Source organism: Moschus berezovskii, chromosome 27, assembly GCF_049115385.1.
Source record: "Moschus berezovskii isolate FMDL1 chromosome 27, NW_MosBer_1.0, whole genome shotgun sequence".
Lineage (NCBI taxonomy): Eukaryota > Metazoa > Chordata > Mammalia > Artiodactyla > Moschidae > Moschus > Moschus berezovskii.
Window position 1 is genome coordinate 2,769,690 of NC_142486.1, and position 17,762 is coordinate 2,787,451.

At 56.2% G+C, this 17,762-nt stretch overlaps 1 protein-coding gene across 5 annotated transcripts in view; it reads left to right on the plus strand.

The window, feature by feature from the left end:
• The window catches only part of SDK1 (sidekick cell adhesion molecule 1), a 728,747-nt gene that overhangs the window by 631,828 nt on the left and 79,157 nt on the right, over positions 1-17,762 (plus strand). For 4 of the 5 annotated variants that reach the window (XM_055410402.2, XM_055410400.2, XM_055410403.2 and 1 more), the window contains exons 23-25: positions 13,892-14,001; positions 14,908-15,058; positions 15,617-15,854. In XM_055410402.2, coding sequence (XP_055266377.2) covers positions 13,892-14,001; positions 14,908-15,058; positions 15,617-15,854 — 499 coding nt within the window. The remainder of the gene's footprint in view (positions 1-13,891; positions 14,002-14,907; positions 15,059-15,616; positions 15,855-17,762) is intronic. The other variant, XM_055410401.2, reaches the window with a different exon arrangement.

Here is a 17,762-nt window from a genome sequence, read left to right on the forward strand (position 1 = left end):
TGTAATTTTGTCAAACTGTGTCTTGCATCTATCAAGTTGTTCGTGTTTTTTCATCTTTTGTCTGTTGGTAAGATGATTTAGGTTGATGTTCTAATGTTCTCTAGTCCCAGTGTTTCTGAGATGAACACAATTTGATGTTTATAGTGTTTGATTCAATTTGGGTTTAAGATTTTTGTATCCACGTTCATAAGCGAACTTGGCCTTTTCTGGCTGTTGGTTTGGCTCTGAAAATCGAGTTTACTTTCTCACCGGTTTTCGTAAATAATGTTGTGATTGCTCTGAAGGGGGAGGTGAGAGGAAGAGTGCTGACACCCCGACCTCAGCAGCACAGTCAGGAACCTGGAGATCATCTTCCTAAGGTTCCTGGGGTTCTCCATCCCAGCTGTGCATTAGCAGGTGGGCAGATTTTAGCACCCAGGACCCCCCCCCAACACAAATCAGTTCATCAGCAACTCCAGGTCTGAGGTCCAGGCCCCTTCCTGTTTATACATAAACAAGATGACATAGGTCCCCCCGGTGACATAGCAGGTTAAAAGCTACCATGTCTCCTGCACGGGGCCTGTCTTGGGGGCCCCTGCGCGGGGCCTGGAGGGGCTGTGTCAGTGATCCAGCCCCTTCTCAGGTCTCTGCCTAGAGGTTCCGAGGCTCCAGTTCCCTGGGGAGGCCGATCTGGGCGGGCTCCCTGCCACTTCCCCAGGCTGCACCCAGCGTCTCAGAGCGGCCCTGGCGGGGCAGGTCCACAGCTCAGAGTGCTCACCGCTAGCTCACCGTCAGCCTGGAGCCACTTCTTAAAAGTTTAGGATTGCCCCAAAGCTCATGTTTACCTCTCACCTTGAAAGCATTTCAAAACGACATAAAAGTTGCTCGAATACTACAAAGAAACAACCCTCCACCCACCCAAACACTCCATCCGAGTTTTGTCAAGTGTCCCTAAGTGTCCTCGGTAGCAAAAAGCTCCAGCCCAGGACCGCATGTCACACCTGGCTGTCCTGTCCGCCCTTCCCCGTCACCTGTACTAGTTCCTTGGTCGTTCCTCGACTTTCATGACCTTGACAATGTCAAAGTTCACAGGCCATTCATTTCCTGGAATATCCCTCAATTTGGATTCATGTATTTCTTCATGATTAGACCCAGATTTTGCGTCTTTGGTCAGAATGTCACCAGAGTGATGCTGCTGAGTTCTTTGCACTGCATCCAGTTGTGTTTGGTATGATGTGGAAAGGCCCCGTCTTTGGTGGAGCTGGTTTTGCTCTCCCGATTCTCTCCCCTTCACAATGAGTGGGTATTCTGTGGGAGATGCTTCCAGGTCGTGTGAAAATCTCATTCTCCTTTCCACTCACCTCCTAGAGAATCATTCCCTGATTAGGTCTTGCCAGAATTCATTAGTATAATGAGCCGCCCAATCGTGACCTTTCTGATTCAATCATTTCTTCTACATTTATTGATTGACTTTTACTGTTTTGCTCTTTTTTTTTTAAGCTTTCTTGGCTCACTTGTTTGTTTACCTCCGTGTGGACTCACGGGTTCCTGTTTTACGTGACAGATTTTAATCCGTCTTGATCATTATTTATGTCAGCACGCAGGCTTCCGTGTTCTTTTCACAAGTTCCGGTTATTCCAAGGCCCTCCTCACTTTCTGGCACGAGATCTCACTCCTTCCTCCTCTTTCTCAGCCATTTCTCTGGGGAACTTTGGATCCTTTCTGTGGAGACTGGTATTTAGAAACCAAGACCTGGGCACTGGATGTGCTCACGGCTCCTGGGGTGTCATTTCTCCCAGACCTTGCTCATAGGTCTGGCCCAAATCTGTGTATCTATCTACATAAGCTGAGAAGCACTGGCTCACAGCAGCACCTCCAAATACAATTCTGTGTGTGTGTGTTTGTGTGTGTGTGTGCGCGCGCACGCATGCGTGCACGTGTGTGAGTGTTTGTTGCTCAGTCGTGTTTAACTCTTTGCAACCCCATGGACTGTAGCCCACCAGGCTCCTCTGTCCATGGGATTCTCCAGGCAAGAATACTGGAGTGGGCAGCCGTTCCCTTCTCCAGGGGCTCTTCCCGACCCAGGGATGAAGCCCAGGCCTCCCACACTGCAGGCGGATTCTTTACTGTCTGAGCCACCAGGGACGCGTGCAGTCCAGCACCGTCCCTTTGCTCAGTCCGCCACTTCCACACTGACACCAGCCTGCCTTTCCTCCCAGTGCTCTCATTCTGTTTACTTACTTGCTGAATCCCCCGTCTGTGGCCGATCCTCTGAGATGACCTCCCTGCTTGGACACCTTCTCTGCAGCAGTCCCACCTAGGCTCCTTTGCACTGTGCTTCTGGAAGGAAGAGTGAAGGCTGCCCTAAAAATTTTAGCTTGCAAACTTAAGTTATCAAAATCTAAAGTTAGCCATTATCTCTCTCTTCCTCCCAGTGATATAAGATTCTCTAAAATTCTTTAATTCCAGTTGAGTCATACTTGTGCCCAGCATTTCAGTCCCACCTTTTCTTTCTGTATCTCCAAAGGCTGTGATGCCTATTGGCATCTTTTCTTACAGTCAGTGCTTGCTTAGATCTCACGGCCAGTTTGCCTGCAGCTTCACTTTCCACTCTCGGCCTCCAGGCACGTACCTTTCTCCCCAGCATGTTCCGCTGTGCATGGCTCATGCGTCTGTCACACTCTGTCCAGCTCTGCTCTGGCTCTCGGGCGGGAGGTTATCTGGTCTGCCGAATCTTCAGAACTGGAAGTCCCTTCAAAATAGTTTGTCTAAAATATTTTAATATTAACTCAGCAAGCTTAAAAATTCTGGTAGTGGTGCAGACGGTTGGAACTTCAAACCCAGAAAGGAAGTGTTTTCCCCTGAAACTCGTTATCCGAACCATTTGTGTTCCAATGTTCCTAGAGAGTAAATGTTCATCTATAAAGAGAAACTTGGATCCAAACCACAGGGGTAAGGATTACAGGCTTTTCCTGGTCAAGAGGAGACTGGAGGATGAGTGTTGACATTTCATCACTTGGTGCCTGGGGGCCCCTGAGCCAGCCCCGTCCCAGAGCTGACACACACTCGGCCTCTGTAACGACCCCTCCTGCTCGTGGACGAGATCCCACTCTCCTCAACCCTCCACGCTGACTCCATCAGCAGACCTCCGCTGGGTTTACGCTGTGCTCATCCATTCTCTTGATCGAATTAGTTGGACCTTGTTTTCCTTCATATACTAAGTTATCCCAAGAAAATCTCACAGTGATGTGATGAAGATTAGCACGATGTCCACTTCGGGGCAAACAAATCCTGCTTTTGATCTGTGAACTGCTCCTAAGTAACCTCGAAGGCCTGTTACAGCATTGTGTCTATTCAAAACCCAGTGAAGAGGGCTTCCCTGGTGGCTCACTGGTAAAGAGCCCGCCTGCCAATGCAGGAGACGCAGGTTTGATCCCTGATCAGGGAAGATCCCACGTGCTGCAGAGCAGCCGAGCCTGTGGGCCCCGGCTACAGAGCCCGTTCTCTGAGAATCCGAGCTCTACAATGAGAGAAGCCGCCACCGCGCAGAACCCACGCACCACGTCCAGAGAGCAGCCCCACGCACCACAGCTAGAGAAAGCCTGTGTGCAACAGTGAACCCAGCACAGTAGGGAAAAATAATAATAACAATGAATGAACAGGCATCTCTTTAAAGGTCTTGGAAGGCCCTTCATTGCTCGGCCGGTGTTCAGTTATCTCAGACTGAAGGCAGAACACACTCCAACCCGCCCCGCTCATCCGCTCATACACGCATGGCCGCGTCCGGGGACGGAACAGACCTGCAGCCTCTGAGCCCTTTCGAGAGACCCCGTCACTCCTCTCCTTGTATCAGCTCTGCTGTCTGGCCGTCGTCACGTTCCACGCATCGTCCTCCGACTCACCCCCGGGGAGGGGCCACGCACAAGGCCCCCGAGGACACGTGCTGTGGAGAACAACCCTGCTGGTGATTCAAAGGCCTTCAGCACGGGCTTCGGGACCAGAGAGGCTGGGCCTGGAGCCCCCGCTCTGCCCTCCCGCTGGGTGGCTCCAGGTGAGTTGTCTGTTCATGCGCTCTCGCCGCAGAGCAGGACTGACAGCAGCTGTCTCACAGGCTGCTGGAGCGTCAGGACATGTGGGCATGTTTGCATATCCTGGAAGTGCCTGGTTCCGTGTTCTGTGGACCCAAGAGACTTTACGAGCAGCATCTCCTCTGAGAAGCCCGTCAGTGCCTCAGGGCAGGGGGAGGCCGTGTCCATGTCACGTTGCCCCCACAGGAAGCCTCGGTGCAGCCCCACTATTCCTCTGAGAATGTCTGGGCACAGTCCCTGGCCCAGGCAGGCTCCACCTTTCCTAAACTCAGCACACTGGGGCCCTGGAGACCATGAGTGGTGTCTATGAAGCCTTCTGAAACATTCTGCACCTCATTCCCTTGGCATGGATGTAGGTCAAGCCCAGGCAGCCGCTCTCTGCGCTCACCCGGCCGCTCATCCGAGAAGCGGTCACCGCCTCCTGCCCCGTGCCTGGCCGTGGGCTGGGATCCCCAGAGCAACGAGGCTCAGGGGCACGCAGGCCAGTGAGCTGTAGGCCACTTAGCGACTCATCGCATGGAAAGCAGGGGGGTGATTTATAGAGGTTTGCTCAGGCTGCTGGCAGAGGCTGAGCAAGGAGGCCTGAGTCTGCTCAGGTGGCTGCGGAGGTCCACAGAGGGGGTGGCATCCTGGCCCACCACCCAGGGACCACGGCCGCTAGCCATGGAGGGCAGAGGGCAGCCGGGCAGCCTCTGCCAAATGCCTCGTGACGGGACCGCCTCTGCGCTTCTTCCTCTGATCCATGTCTTTGCAGAAGTTTCTTTTAAATTCTGACTGCTGTTTAAGTGTGCCGAGAAGGCTGTGTTCTGGGGTTGTCGCCGGTGAACTGTGGAATCAAAGACCCCATCACTGGAGGAGCCCCCTTGAAAGGCTCTGAAATAAGCTGATGCCCAGGTGTGGGTTAATAAAATTGTAAACAGCGTTTTTCCCAGCCAACTCTGGCTCTGTAATGGTTCGCTTAATTAGTAACCTTTGACTGGAGAGTGAGCACAGCCTCTCTTCCCACATTTTCACGGCACACCAGGAGAGGAGAGACTGCAGACGGCACGTGTTCTCCCTGCTCCCGTGCCCGCCTGCCCACCTGCCCGGAGCCCCTGCACTCCCACTCCCATCACAGCCGCGGGCTGAGCTCTAATAGCCAGAGTCACCCCAGCTGCTCCCGAGCCTGCTCTGAGCGTGGTTTTCTGCCATGAAGATGCTGGTGGTAGCGCCTGGGTGCAGATAAAAACAGTTTCCATCAGAAAGAGGAAAGAAAAAAAAAGTCTGCTTAGTGTGTATTTGTGCATAATAGTAGCCATTTTCTCAACGGGAGCGGTTTCAGGGAGTGTTACGTGCTCATAAAACACAGCACGGCCTCTGCGTTCAGGTCTTGGTAACTAAAGAGCAGCGGGGGCGGGAGGGCCAGCAGCCGGGGCCCCAGGGCAGGGCGCCTGCAGAGGCCCGAGGCGGTCGGCAGGGTGCAAGGCTGGCAGGTGGAGATGCACCTTCCTTCCGCAGAGGAGCTGGGGGGCACGGGGCTCTGTCTCCCCGCCACCCCACCGAGGACTGGATCCAGGCAGAGAGTGGAAGCCCCGCCTTTGTTTCCTCTCCTGCTGGCCGACACACTCCCCCAGAGAAAGCTAGACGAGTCCTGTGGCCTCGGGGGCTTGGCTCCCTCAGGATAACGCTGGGAGGAGGACAGCACGTGAAGAGTCTCCACGCCGGCTCGTGTGTGCTGAGCACTTGATAAGCACAAGCAGATGGGAAGGCTGTGCAAGTCAAGGCAAGTGTTGGGACGCAGAGAGAGCGGCCTGCGGCGGCGTGGCTCCGAGGAAGGACAGTGCTTGCCCTGGAAGTGCTCCTGGGATGGGCTGTGCAGAGTGCAGGGCTCGGCCCAGAAGGTACTGCCGTCAAGCCGGCCGCCAGGCCAGCCCGGGCCCACCTGCTCACCCGAGGGCAGCATCCTGCTGACGCTCAGCTCGGGAGGTGCTGGACTTTCGTGGTCTCCGGTCAGAGAACTGAGGTGGCCCGCGCTGGTCGGGAGGAACAGTTCCCGCGGCCAGAAGCCGGCCCGGCTTGAGTCAGCCAAGCGTCCAGAGCATCCAGGAGCTGGTGGGGGAATCTATTCACATGGAACCAGGACCAGGCCACATCCAGCCGTTCCCGATGCCCGCCCCCAGGAGACTGTCCATCCTGTGCCTGTGTATCCATCCACCTGGCTGCCTGCCACCTCCCACGGCGTGTTCTGTCTCTGGCAGGGTCACAGGTTGGATGTTCCTCTTTGTCGCATCACCTTGAGCTCTGGAGCTGGGGGTTTTAAATCGCTGGTTTTATCTCCTCCTTCCCTTGTCGTGGGTGGCATCAGTGCTGTCTGCGGCCCTTCTGACAGGGTCTGTCAGCGTTTCAGCTGTCATAAGCCTTCACTGTGGTGGAGTTTCTTTTTCATAATAGGAAGGGAAAGAGCAGCATTATTTCTGAGCGGTCTGTCACGTGTGCAGACGAGGGCTGTCATCACCGACAGCTCCTTCAGGAGTGGCTCGGCCGTCAGATAGAGTTGCCAAGATGGGAGCAGCTCGGTTCCGGTGTGCGCCTCTGCCCGAGCGCGTGCGTGCCGCGGGGATGGGTGACAGTGACATACACACTTGGATATTTCACAGTGTTTATTGTTTGCTTGATTGCCCGTAATAACACCCTTGTGATGACTTTTCCTCTCTTATTTCTTGACCTGTGTGGGAAGACTGTACAAGACGAATGGTTTGAAGTGGCTTTCTTGTTCATTAAGTCCATCAGATCCTTTTAGTTCTTCCCATTATGGGACTTTTTAACACAGCACAGGAGAAGGAGATACTGCAGCCTAAGGGACAACTCAAGTACAACCGAGGGAAGCGCTTTACGACCAATGTCACTTTCAAGAAATAGAGGTCAGTGTCCGTATAAATCACCCCTGTCAAACCGAATTACATTTTACGGGAGTTATGTTTTCCTGTTCTTTTTGAGAATCGCTCAGATTCTTTCATCCTGATTCTCTTGTTGGGAGTTTAGATTTGCCTGTACGTTTCATTTTTCCCGTCATTAGCTTTTATATTTGGTCCTTCCAGTCATCCATTCATCCAGCAAACACTTATTGAGCCCCTACTGTCATATTGGTTTCCGGACTCATGTCACATACTAGATTACAAAGACGGAAAGCTTTCACTCCCCACCTCCAGAAATCCACAACTGGGGGAGGGGGTAGGAGGAATGATTGAGATGTAATAATCAATAAAATGAGGCTTATGAGAACTGTTATCAAAAAAAAAAAAAAGCATTGCCAAGACAGCCTTGGAAAGAAAATGGGTAACAGAGAGGGATAATCAAGGAGGGCTTCAGGTAGGAGGCGGACTTTTTGTAGTTTGATGGGGAGCAGGACACTCCAAGCAGAGAGAATGGCAGAGTGACAGGCGCATGGCCCCGGTTGTTTTAAAATGTAAATTTTATTATTATTTGGGTAGAGTGAAGGCAGGGGGTCAGGAGACGGCCCTCGGAAAGATCTACTCACAGTTCCCAAGAGGAGGGTCCCGCAATGCCAGGCAGGGCCGCACGGGGAGACCCCAGGGCGGCTGGAGGCAGAGGGAGGGAGGGGCAGTGCGGACCGGAGGCCTCACTGAGGTTGCTGCGGAAGGCGTGGACAAGGCGGGGTGGGCAGCTGAGGACTGGCTGGTTTGGATCGTTCCCGCAGGCTCCAGGGCACGGGGCCCGTCCCCGGTTACGTGGAACCTGCCCAGGGTGGAGAGGACAGGTGGACGGTGGCCCAGAGGGTGGGAGCCTGTGGAGGAGGCATGGGCGGTGGGCTCTGGGTTGGCTGGTTTGCACAGGGAGGCGTGCTCACGGCTGAGCCGTTTGCTGTCTCCAGGACCCAGCTGCCCGGGGAGGGGCGGGCCCTGCAGGGTCGAGGCCCCAGTGTCAGGGTCTTCAATACAGAAGCGAGCGCTGTGGCTGGTGCACATGGGGAAGGCTGAGCCACGGCGTGGTTGGGCATGAGCAGGCAGTGATGGGAGCGGAGCCAGTGTGAGGCCTGCAAGGCCTTGCTGAGGGGACTGTGTTCCTGAGAACCTGCATCTCTGAGTCCCAGCGTGTCGCACACTTCCCCCGTCAGCGTCTCCCAGTGGGCCTTCGGAGCTGGTGCCCACATCATGTGAGCAGGAGGCACGGCTTCTTGGGTTCCCACCCTTTCCCAGCACCCCCAACTCCCACCCCACCGCACTTCATCAGTGATGGCGCCCAACCCTCACCGGCATCTCGGGATCTTAGCAAGTGGTAGGACACCCACACAGGGTGCGTGGAGTTGTGGGCAATCCTGTTGTAGTAGCCACGCGTTCTGGGAAACAAACTCACTCAGAAGGGCGATGCAGATGGTGAAGTGCAGTTTATTACACCGGGCGGGCCCCAGGCAGAGTCTCCCCTTAGCCAAGGACCCCGACCAGTTTTTGTGAAAACCTTATATACCCTAAGTGTACGTGCCCAAACCCACCTCCCCAAATTCCCTGAAGCTAGTCTGAACAAAGGAAGAGAAAGATACGATCAAAGTTAACCCTGATTCATATGCCTTAAGCCTAGGTAGTTAACAGGGGACAGTTATCAGTAGGCCTGTGGTCATACCCCAATAAGCATAGTAGAATTTATGATTCTATTTGGTTACACAGATAATTAGGGTATTCTGTTAGGCAATGGGGAATCTAGGTATGAGCCCTGGGGCTCTTCCATCTGGGAGGTCTGGTTTTCCAGTTGGTATGTCGTTCCCATAGATACTGGGCTTAGAGCTCAAAGTCCACAGTCCGGCCCAGACTGGAGTCCTGCTTTCGAGATGGAGCCTGTTCTGTCTGTTTCCTCCTTCACTGTTTGCCCTAGAGAGGGGGTGTGTCTGGGGGAGAGAAGGGACAGACACAGAACCGTCCCCCCGACGCTCGTGAGGGACACTGGAGGCCAGCTTGACGTGAGGGATGCGCGGGAGCTGGGTGCCCGGCTCCCTCGGCAGCTCCAGGGAGACGCAGAGGGCAGGGTTGCGGCTGGTCCCACACCTCCCTCCCCACCCTGAGTCAGAGAGCAGCTCCTGGGTGGGGGGCTCGGGCCGCACACAGTGGGCCTGTGGACTCAAGGAAGGGAGGCCCCCAGTGCAGGGGCAGCCCTGGGCCCACAGTGGCTTCCAGGAGGAGCCTCTTCTTGGGACAGGGGGAGCTTTATGGAAAAACTGGTTCTTAGGAGGATATTTCAGGGGGAATGTGAATAAACTAGTTGAAACCCCAGCACCCGGGGGAGGTAAGAGAAGGAAGGCTGGGCAGCGGAGGAGACCCTGAGCCACCCCTGGGGCCTGGGCGGTGAGCCGGGCTCGAATCTGCGGACGACAGGGCTGTTCACTGGTACAGGGGCCAGAGGCAAAGCCCTGAGCCTCTGGAATGGTCGCGTCACAGTCCTCTGGCCTCTGAAGACAGAAAATATGAAATCGCTAAAAAGTAAATGAATCACCAACTATCAGGTTAGGAGGAGGGAGGGAGCCGGCCTCGGGCTGCTTCCCAGCAGGAACCTCCGCACAAGCTGGCGTCAGGCAGTGCGGGGTGGGCGGGGGAGCTCATTAGGGTCGCACGCAGGCTGCCCGGACCCCTGGGAAACTGGCCTTGAGCCCGGTCCAGGTTTGAGTCCCGCCCTGGTGGTGCTGCGATCTGCCAGCGGTGCCAGCGGGGCAGCCCATCCAACCCCCACTCCTCCGCGCGCCCAGCTGCCTCCCTGGGTGGCTGGGTGTGGGGAGCCGCTGGCTGTGGGGAGCCGCTAAGACCACAGGCTGCAGGACAGGCGGGTTTTCCTGCTGACTCCGGAGTTTGGCTCAGCAGGCTTCCAGGGCGTGAATTCTGGAGCTTTCTCTCTCCTCCCCTCTGCATAAGAACAGGGCCCCCTCCTGCTCTCCCCTCCCTGCCCACAGCTCAGTTCCACGTGCCCCCTATCTGCTCGCCGTCCCCTTGTGGACGACGAGGTTAACGCCTCTCCTCTGAGTGGCCATTGATCCCCGGCCCCTGGGATGCTGAGCTCATCAGGGCCGCGGAGGCGGGGGTGCCAGGGCTCCTGCCCGACGGGCTGGTTTCCACCTGACTTCTCAGAGGCAGGGGCCTCCCAGGACAGGCAAGTTGGCAACGCTGATGAAAAACCCACTCAGCAGGGGTGGAAGGTCTGGGACCCCAGGCATTCAAAGGGCAGGCGGGTCTGAAGGAGCCCCGCCTCCCAGGTCTCGGGTGCCAAGTGCCTGCTGGGGGTGGGGGCAGCAGCCCAGAGCCCTACCCAGAGGAGGCAGGAGGCCGGGACTCCTGGGGCTTCATCCCCGGACGCAGGGCTCCCCATGGATGCTCACGACCGCCCCCCGCCGAGCGTCATTTGAGATGTATGGCATCTCTGCTCTCGTCTTAAGTATTGCAAAGTGCTGTTTGTTAGCTTTAAAAGAAAAAGAAGCAAAAAAAAAATTGTCAAAATCCCAGCCTCCCCGCCGAGCTCTGATTGTTTTATCTTTAAAGGATTCCTCCGCACCCCCTGCCCAGCACATCATTAGGGAGCTCTGGTTGCTTATAGAACACTCCTTCCTGGCGGTCTTGGAATCTAGGCGGAGAGCCGGAGGAGCCCAGCAGGAGACACAGGCCTCGACTCCTCGAGGAGAAGGGCCTCCTCTCTTTACTCTGTGTGTAAACCGCTTGTTGTGGAAACTCGACCCCCCACCCCGAGGTCTGGAGCCACAGTTAGGTTCCCTGTGGTCCTTTGTTCTGGAGCTCAGCGCTCGGCAGCTCGTCTCAACACTGACTTTGAAATTGTGCACGTTTGTTTGTATTAACACATTCATCCGTATGTTAATAAACCGACCGACTGGTCGCCCCGAGTTTGGGCTGGACCCCACTGGGGATCCTGGGTCTTCAGTGGTGAGCCAGATCCCGAACCCCCTCAGGGGCTTGTGGGACGAGGGACAACAAGCAGGAAAGACGCCTCGGGAAGGAGGGCCCTGACCGGGTGGGCGGACAGTGAGGACGCAGCCTGTGCGCAGGTGGCTTCTGCTGCAGCTTCGAGGCTCCGCTGCGGGGCCGGCCGTGGCCCAGAACACTGCGTTCCCCGAGCGGGAGGCAGGCCGGGACCCTGTGAGTGAGCCCACCCGAGGCCGCTCTGTCTGAAGTCCGCTGATGGCGTCTGTCTAGGGCATCAGGATCCGGCCCAGACCTGTCAACCGAGGTGCAAAGCTGCAGAAACCGCAGGCCCGGGGGTCGCCGCGTGTCGCCCTTCTGACCAGCGTCACGCCCGACGCGGCCGTCTCCGTCTCCTCGCGGCCCCCTGCCTCTCCCGGCTTCAGACCGCCCCTCGGGTGCTTGCCCCGAGCCCCTCGCCGCTGGCCGCTCCCTCGTCCGCGAGCACTGGGAACCTTTGCCGCGCCGTGTCTGAGCGGGCCTGGGCATGGCCAGCCCTGCACCGAGCTCGCAGAAGGTGCTGGAGGACACAGAACTAGGGCGTCACCTTCTGTGGCCTGTTTCGGGGGCGGGGGGTCCTGAAGGCCCGGATTCGGTCCAGATTCCAAGGACATCGCCAGCTTCGTGGAGAAGAGCCAAGGGCGGACGTGTTTTCGGGAGGTTCAGGTGTTGAGACTGTGTGATGCTGTCAAGTCACGACAGACGGGCCCATGGGGAGAATGGCCGGCGGGTCCACGGGGCCATGAAGCACCCACCCGAGCCCTGATGATGTGGCCTCCGTTCAAATCCAGGCCTTTTAAAAAAGAGTGGTAGACAGGAGGGGAAATGTGACTTGGGTACCCCAGGCCTGCAGTTGTAGGCTACGCTCCTCAGAACAAAAGCCCCGCAGCCGACCCGCAGCACCTCCTGTGGGGTCACATGCTGAAGCCGGGGAGACCTGGTCCCCTGAGCACCAGGCCCCGGACCCCAGCCGCCCTCCTCCGGACGTCCCTGCCCCTCCAGCTGCTCGCTGTTTCGCTGCCCCCCAAGCTCAGTATGTGCTCTGACATCCTGATCTTTTCCCCACCATGTTCTTAGCCTTTTGTACTTTTGATGTGTTCTCACTGAGGTAAAATTCGTGGCGAACGTAAAGTTGACCACGTCAAAGTGTACGGATCACGGGTTGGTGCCTCCACTCCAGCCTCCACCCCGACCTGGGGCTGAATCGTTCCCAGGCTCCCGAGGCACCGCCGCACCCGCCTCCCCTGCCCTGGCGCCCAGCCATCTGCTTTCTGTTCCTGCGGGTCCACCTGTCCTGGGCTTTTTGAGATGGGATCACACAGCGTGTGGCCTCCGGGTCCGGTTCCTCTCGGCGTCATGCCTTCAAGGCCCGCCCGTGGTGCGGCAGGGGTCAGCACTCCACCCCTTCCACAGCCGGGCAGCGTCCGTCCTGGGGCTACACCGCTGTTTCCCTATCAACCTTCTACGGGCACTTGCGTGCTTCCCCCCGGGCTGCTGTGAGCAGAGTGTCCGTGAACCTGTGCGCACAAAGGTTGGAGAGCCAGCTTGCACTTCCTCAGGGGGTAGACCCAGAAGTGAGGTTGCTGGGTCACATGGTGGTGCTGGGTTTAACTGTCGGAGGACCTGCCGAGCCGTTTCCACGTTGTGAATGGAGAGGGTTTAGAGCTCTGTGTTCATCCCTCTGGGGCTCACGCAGCCCGGCCCCACGCGTGCTGTCCCTTCTGCTTGCTCACGTCTCCAGTCTCCAGTCTCTCCTCTTCCACGTCTCTAGTCCAGCAAGGTCCTTCTGAATCCTCACGCCATCCTCCCATGACCGCCTGCCAGCTTGGTTTCTCTGCAGACGTCACAAGCGCGTTTCCTGTGCTGTCCCTGAAGTCATCTGTGGGGTGTCGCCTGCACGGGGCCCTGGCCGGCCCACCTCGGCACTGCCTGCTTGGCCTGAGGCTCTCCGTGCCCACAGCCCTCTGTCTGCAGGTGTCTCCAGGCCCCCGAGCCTGCACAGGCCCCGCACGTGCCTGGACGGGGTGCAGGGACCTGCAGAGAACTCAAGGGGCTTCCCTGGCAGGTTGTGACCAGTGCCCCCCACCCGCACCATTGCTCTCTTGCGGGGTCAGGTCCACTGGTCCACAGGGCAGGCAGTGCAAGCGGGGAGGTCAGGGCCCCGTGCGGGCGACACCCCACGGTGTCTAGTTCAGGCAGAACTAGAAGCCACTTTGATGAGGATGGGGATCAGGAGAGGTGTGGCTCGGGGTCAGGCCCAGTGGTCCTAGAAGGGCTGAAAATACCGCCTAGGCAGCTGCCTAGATGGGAGTTCACGGACAGGGGCTAAAATCAGCAGGAAGCAGAGCATCAGGCAGGACGAGGGGACAGATGGGGTTCAGGACAGAAGGTGTTGGATCAGCTGTGCCCCGAGGCGGGCTTTATTGTCTCAGCTAGTTCCCAGGGCAGCAGCAGGGCCCCCTGCACAGGGACCTCCAGTGGCCCAGCCAGTGGTGGCGTCTCCAGTGTGTGTTCGGCCAGAAGGCGTTGGGGTGGAAGTGGGAGGCGCAGCGGGGGAAACGGCTCTGGACCCTCCGTGGGGACGGTCAGGTCTTCTCTGCCAGGTGGTCCCCTGTTCACAGGGACGAAGGACCTGAAGGCAGGTCCTGTCCTGAGCCCTAGGTCTGAGTCCCCCGGGCCCGGTGTGCCCAGGCCCTGCCCGAGAGCTGGTGACTGAAACCCTCAGACCCAGTCCTGGGGACAGAGGGGCTCTGTCTCAGAGGCGCAGAGCAGGGGGTGGGGGTGTGCGCTTACGGGACTGAACGCCCCTCGCATAAGGGGCTGGCCAGCGGCTCAGCCCCATGCAGTCCAGCGGGTCCCAGGCCCTCCATCCTGCAGGTTGGCGCCATCGGGGACGAGGAGGAGTGGGTCACCCTCTGCGAGGAGGAGAACGAGCCGGACGCCCGGACGCTGGAGATCCCAGACCTCACGCCCTACACTCGGTACCGGTGAGAGCCCCCGCCGGGGCCCTCTGTCCAAGGCAGTGGAACCAGCTGCGCGCATGCAAGCAAGGCTTCCAGCCACCGCAGCGGTAAACTGAGCTTTTCTGGGTGCGAGATGCTGTTGAGTGTCACTCCCAGAGAGCCTGACCCTGCTGCCAGGCCAGCAGCGTGCCTTCCCCCGGCTTCGCTGGCCGGGCGGCCAGCAGGCATGGCTGGTGTGTCAGGCTCAGTAGCCAAGACCCACGTGGTTGGAGATGGAGGTGGAGAGAAGTCCGCCTCTGGCGCGGTCAGGGTGCCATGTGTGTGAAGAGGTGTGTGAAGAGCAGACGTCCTTGGAACACCTTCTGCCTCACCCTCCCTGGGTTCCATGGGTTTCACTAATCAAGCATTTAATGTGCCATTTAACCTTTGCCTCTTGACCCTGAAGCTTATCCAGGCAGTAAATCCTTGGCCCAAACGCAGGGCAGAGTGAGGGCGGCTGCTTGAGATGCCGTGGCTTGCCGTAAGATTGAGGAAAGAGACAGGATTTCCAGTTATCTCAGATGCTGGGTGTGATAGCGGCACTGTCCTGCCAGGATGGATGTACTTCATGCAGCCGGGGAGCAGAAGACTGAGAATGACTGGTTCAGGGAGTAAAAGGGGAAATTACATCTTTGTAAAGAACATTGTCTCAATACAATACCGAAGTGAGGGTTTTTGTTTCTGTTTTTTAAAAAAACCCAATGAGAGGTGCTATTGAACCTACGCTCGTTTTAGCATCCTTCCTAAGTTTAGAGCAGATGAGTCAAGACTCACTCTTTTTTAGGGGAAAACATTCAATGTAAAACGAGCGGCCAGGGTCCGTGATGTGCCCTGTGAAACTGGCTTGGGGTTTTGCTTCCTTCCATTCTCCCGCGGCCCCTCCCCCTGCAGGTTCCGAATGAGACAGGTGAATGTCGTCGGCGCCGGCCCCTTCAGTCAGTCCTCCCGGGTCATCCAGACGCTGCAGGCCCCCCCGGACGTGGCCCCCACCAGCTTCACCGTCCGCACTGCCAGCGAGACCAGCCTGCGGCTCCGCTGGGTGGTGAGCCAGGGGGCGGGGCAGGGGGGAGCCCAGAGCTTAGGCATCGCCTCCTCCTGCCTTTGTCCAGGTCAGAGTTAATCTCATCATTAAACCAAGAAGTAGTGCACTCTACCATTAGTGTTGGATCTCAGACCATCCCCAGCTGTCTTATTAATTAGTAGCCTTACCCACTGGCTTCTTGGAACTGAGGCATATTCTTTAGGGAAGAAAGTCGACCGTCCCACGGGCTGGACCTGTAAGTCCTTAAGCTCGGTCGACGCAGAACGGGTCCTAAGTATTTGTAAGATAGCCAGCTTGATATTGAAACAGAACATTTGCCCACAAAATTAAGCCACAATATATTAAAAGAAATTAAGTCCAGCTAAAGTTACTGACAAGGCTTCCTGTAATTAACAGAAGAAAAGTTCCAGGGAAAAGTAAAAAAGAAAAAGTCCAAGAATATTCACCCCAGAGTAGCTTTTCCGTGGACTCACCCCATAAGACAGGCTGGTGCTTGGGGACCCTCACGGTGGGTGGTTCCGAGATGGGGGCTCACCACAGACTGTCGTCCACTTCCAGCCACTGCCGGACTCTCAGTACAATGGGAACCCCGAGTCCGTAGGCTACAGGATTAAGTACTGGCGCCCAGACCTGCCCTCTGTGGTGCTGGCCCAAGTCATCAGTGACCGGCTGGAGCGGGAGTTCACAGTCGAGGGGCTGGAGGAGTGGACCGAGTACGAGCTGCAGATGCAGGCCTTCAACGCCATCGGCGCCGGGCCCTGGAGTGCGGCCGTGCGGGGCCGGACCCGGGAGTCGGGTGAGTCGGGCTCCGCGCCCTCCCTGTGTCTCCCCGGAGGAGGAGCTGAGCGGGCCCAGGCCCGGTGGCGTCTCACTGGCTCATCCTTTCCCCACCTCCCCACCCCCCGCCATGTCTTTGTCGACAGTCTTCTGAGTAATTAGATCAACCTGCCTCAGAGCCCATGACACTGCTTTGCATTTGATGATGGAGTCTCCCAGGGCTTGGACTTGCATTGTTGTCTTTATTTAGGGATGATTTTCACCACCAGTAATCGGAAGTAGGAGCATACGGAGACTCTGACGGGATCTTTGTGAGGCTCAGTGTTCAGGAATTCCTCCCAACAGAGTTGTGCGTGTGGTGTGTCAAGACAGTTTCCTCTGCCCCAGAAAACAGACCCTCAAAAATTCAGTTGCTTTCGCACAATGGGAGTTGCTCTTTACAGCGTAAGATGGGTGTGCCTGTTGGTGAGTCCTTGGGGTGATTTGAGGACCCAGGCTCTGCCGTCCTGTAGACTAGCTGCCATCTGCATGCGGTGGCCAGAGGGGAGAGATGAGCAAAGGGGGGGTGCGTCTGCCTCTTGACACCTGCCCGGAGACGGCTCCCAACCCTTTCTTACTGCCAGGGAGGGAGGAGAGCCTCCAGAGGTCGCTCGCAGAATGCTCCTCTTCTGGGTTCCATGGTCAGACTGGTCAACAGTGGTTTTCAGGACCCTTGCTGGCCTGGTTTGAGCTTATAGAAACACAGAAAAGAGCGTGGCTGACATTCTTTAAAGACACACAGACCAGCTCTTTCCGAGGGTCTGGAATAGTGAGGTTTTCCCCTGAAAAGAAAGAACATCTCTTCTCTTCAGCTCACCCCCACCCACATTGTTCAGCACTTGATGTATCAGGGGACGGCTTACCCTAGACCACATGGGCTGTTAGAAGTCATGCTCTGAATACCTTCCTGACCTGCACCCAAGAGGGCTGAGATGAAGGTGGGAAGTCTGAGACGGGGAACTAGCTGCATCAGGAGTTAACTGTTTCCTCAGAGGCTTCCTGAGCCCAGGGCAAGTCCTGCCTTCTTCATGTCTTATGTTGTATACCTAAATCTTACACAGTGTTACATACAGATCATATGTGACGTTGACTTGTTTATGTCACATTGATTCTAAAGCTAGAAATAAATTGTAAAGTCTTTCGTTATTAAAAGAAAGCATTAAAACTCTAAGTAGAGATTCAGTTCAGTTCAGTCTCTCAGTTGTGTCCGACTCTTTGTGACCCCATGAATCACAGCACACCAGGCCTCCCTGTCCATCACCAACTCCCGGAGTTCACTCAAACTCATGTCCACAGAGTCGGTGATGCCATCCAGCCATCTCATTCTCTGTCGTCCCCTTCTCCTCCTGCCCCCATTAAAATACCATTTAAAACAGTTTTTCTTAGGGAAAAAAAAATAAAACACTTTGAGGTAATAAGTAGGTTAGACACTGCAAAAGAGAGAATTGCCAAACTGGAAGCTGAAAATGAGTGAAAGTCTCAAAATACAGCCCAGAGACGTTGACAGCGAAAGTGTGACAGAGAAGTTAAAAGACATGAAGACTAGACTGAGAAGGCCCAACATACAGTCAGTAAGATCCAGAAAGGACGGGGGCAGTGCAGGGAAACGAGACAGGGGAAACACACAGAGGTTATGGCTGAGAAAGTACAGAATTGGGGAGGACACTGTGCATCAGACGGAAGACATGAATCCCAAACAGAAAAAACAGAAATAAATCTGCACCAAATTGCACTGCCCTACAACTGCAAAATACCAGAGCCAGAGAGAAAATCTTAAAAACATCTGGGCCCAGGACATCTCACCTGCAAAGACCATCTGAAGCCAACCTCTCGAGAACAACAGAGGCCAAAAGACAATGGACTAATAATCCTGAAGGAACTGAAAGAA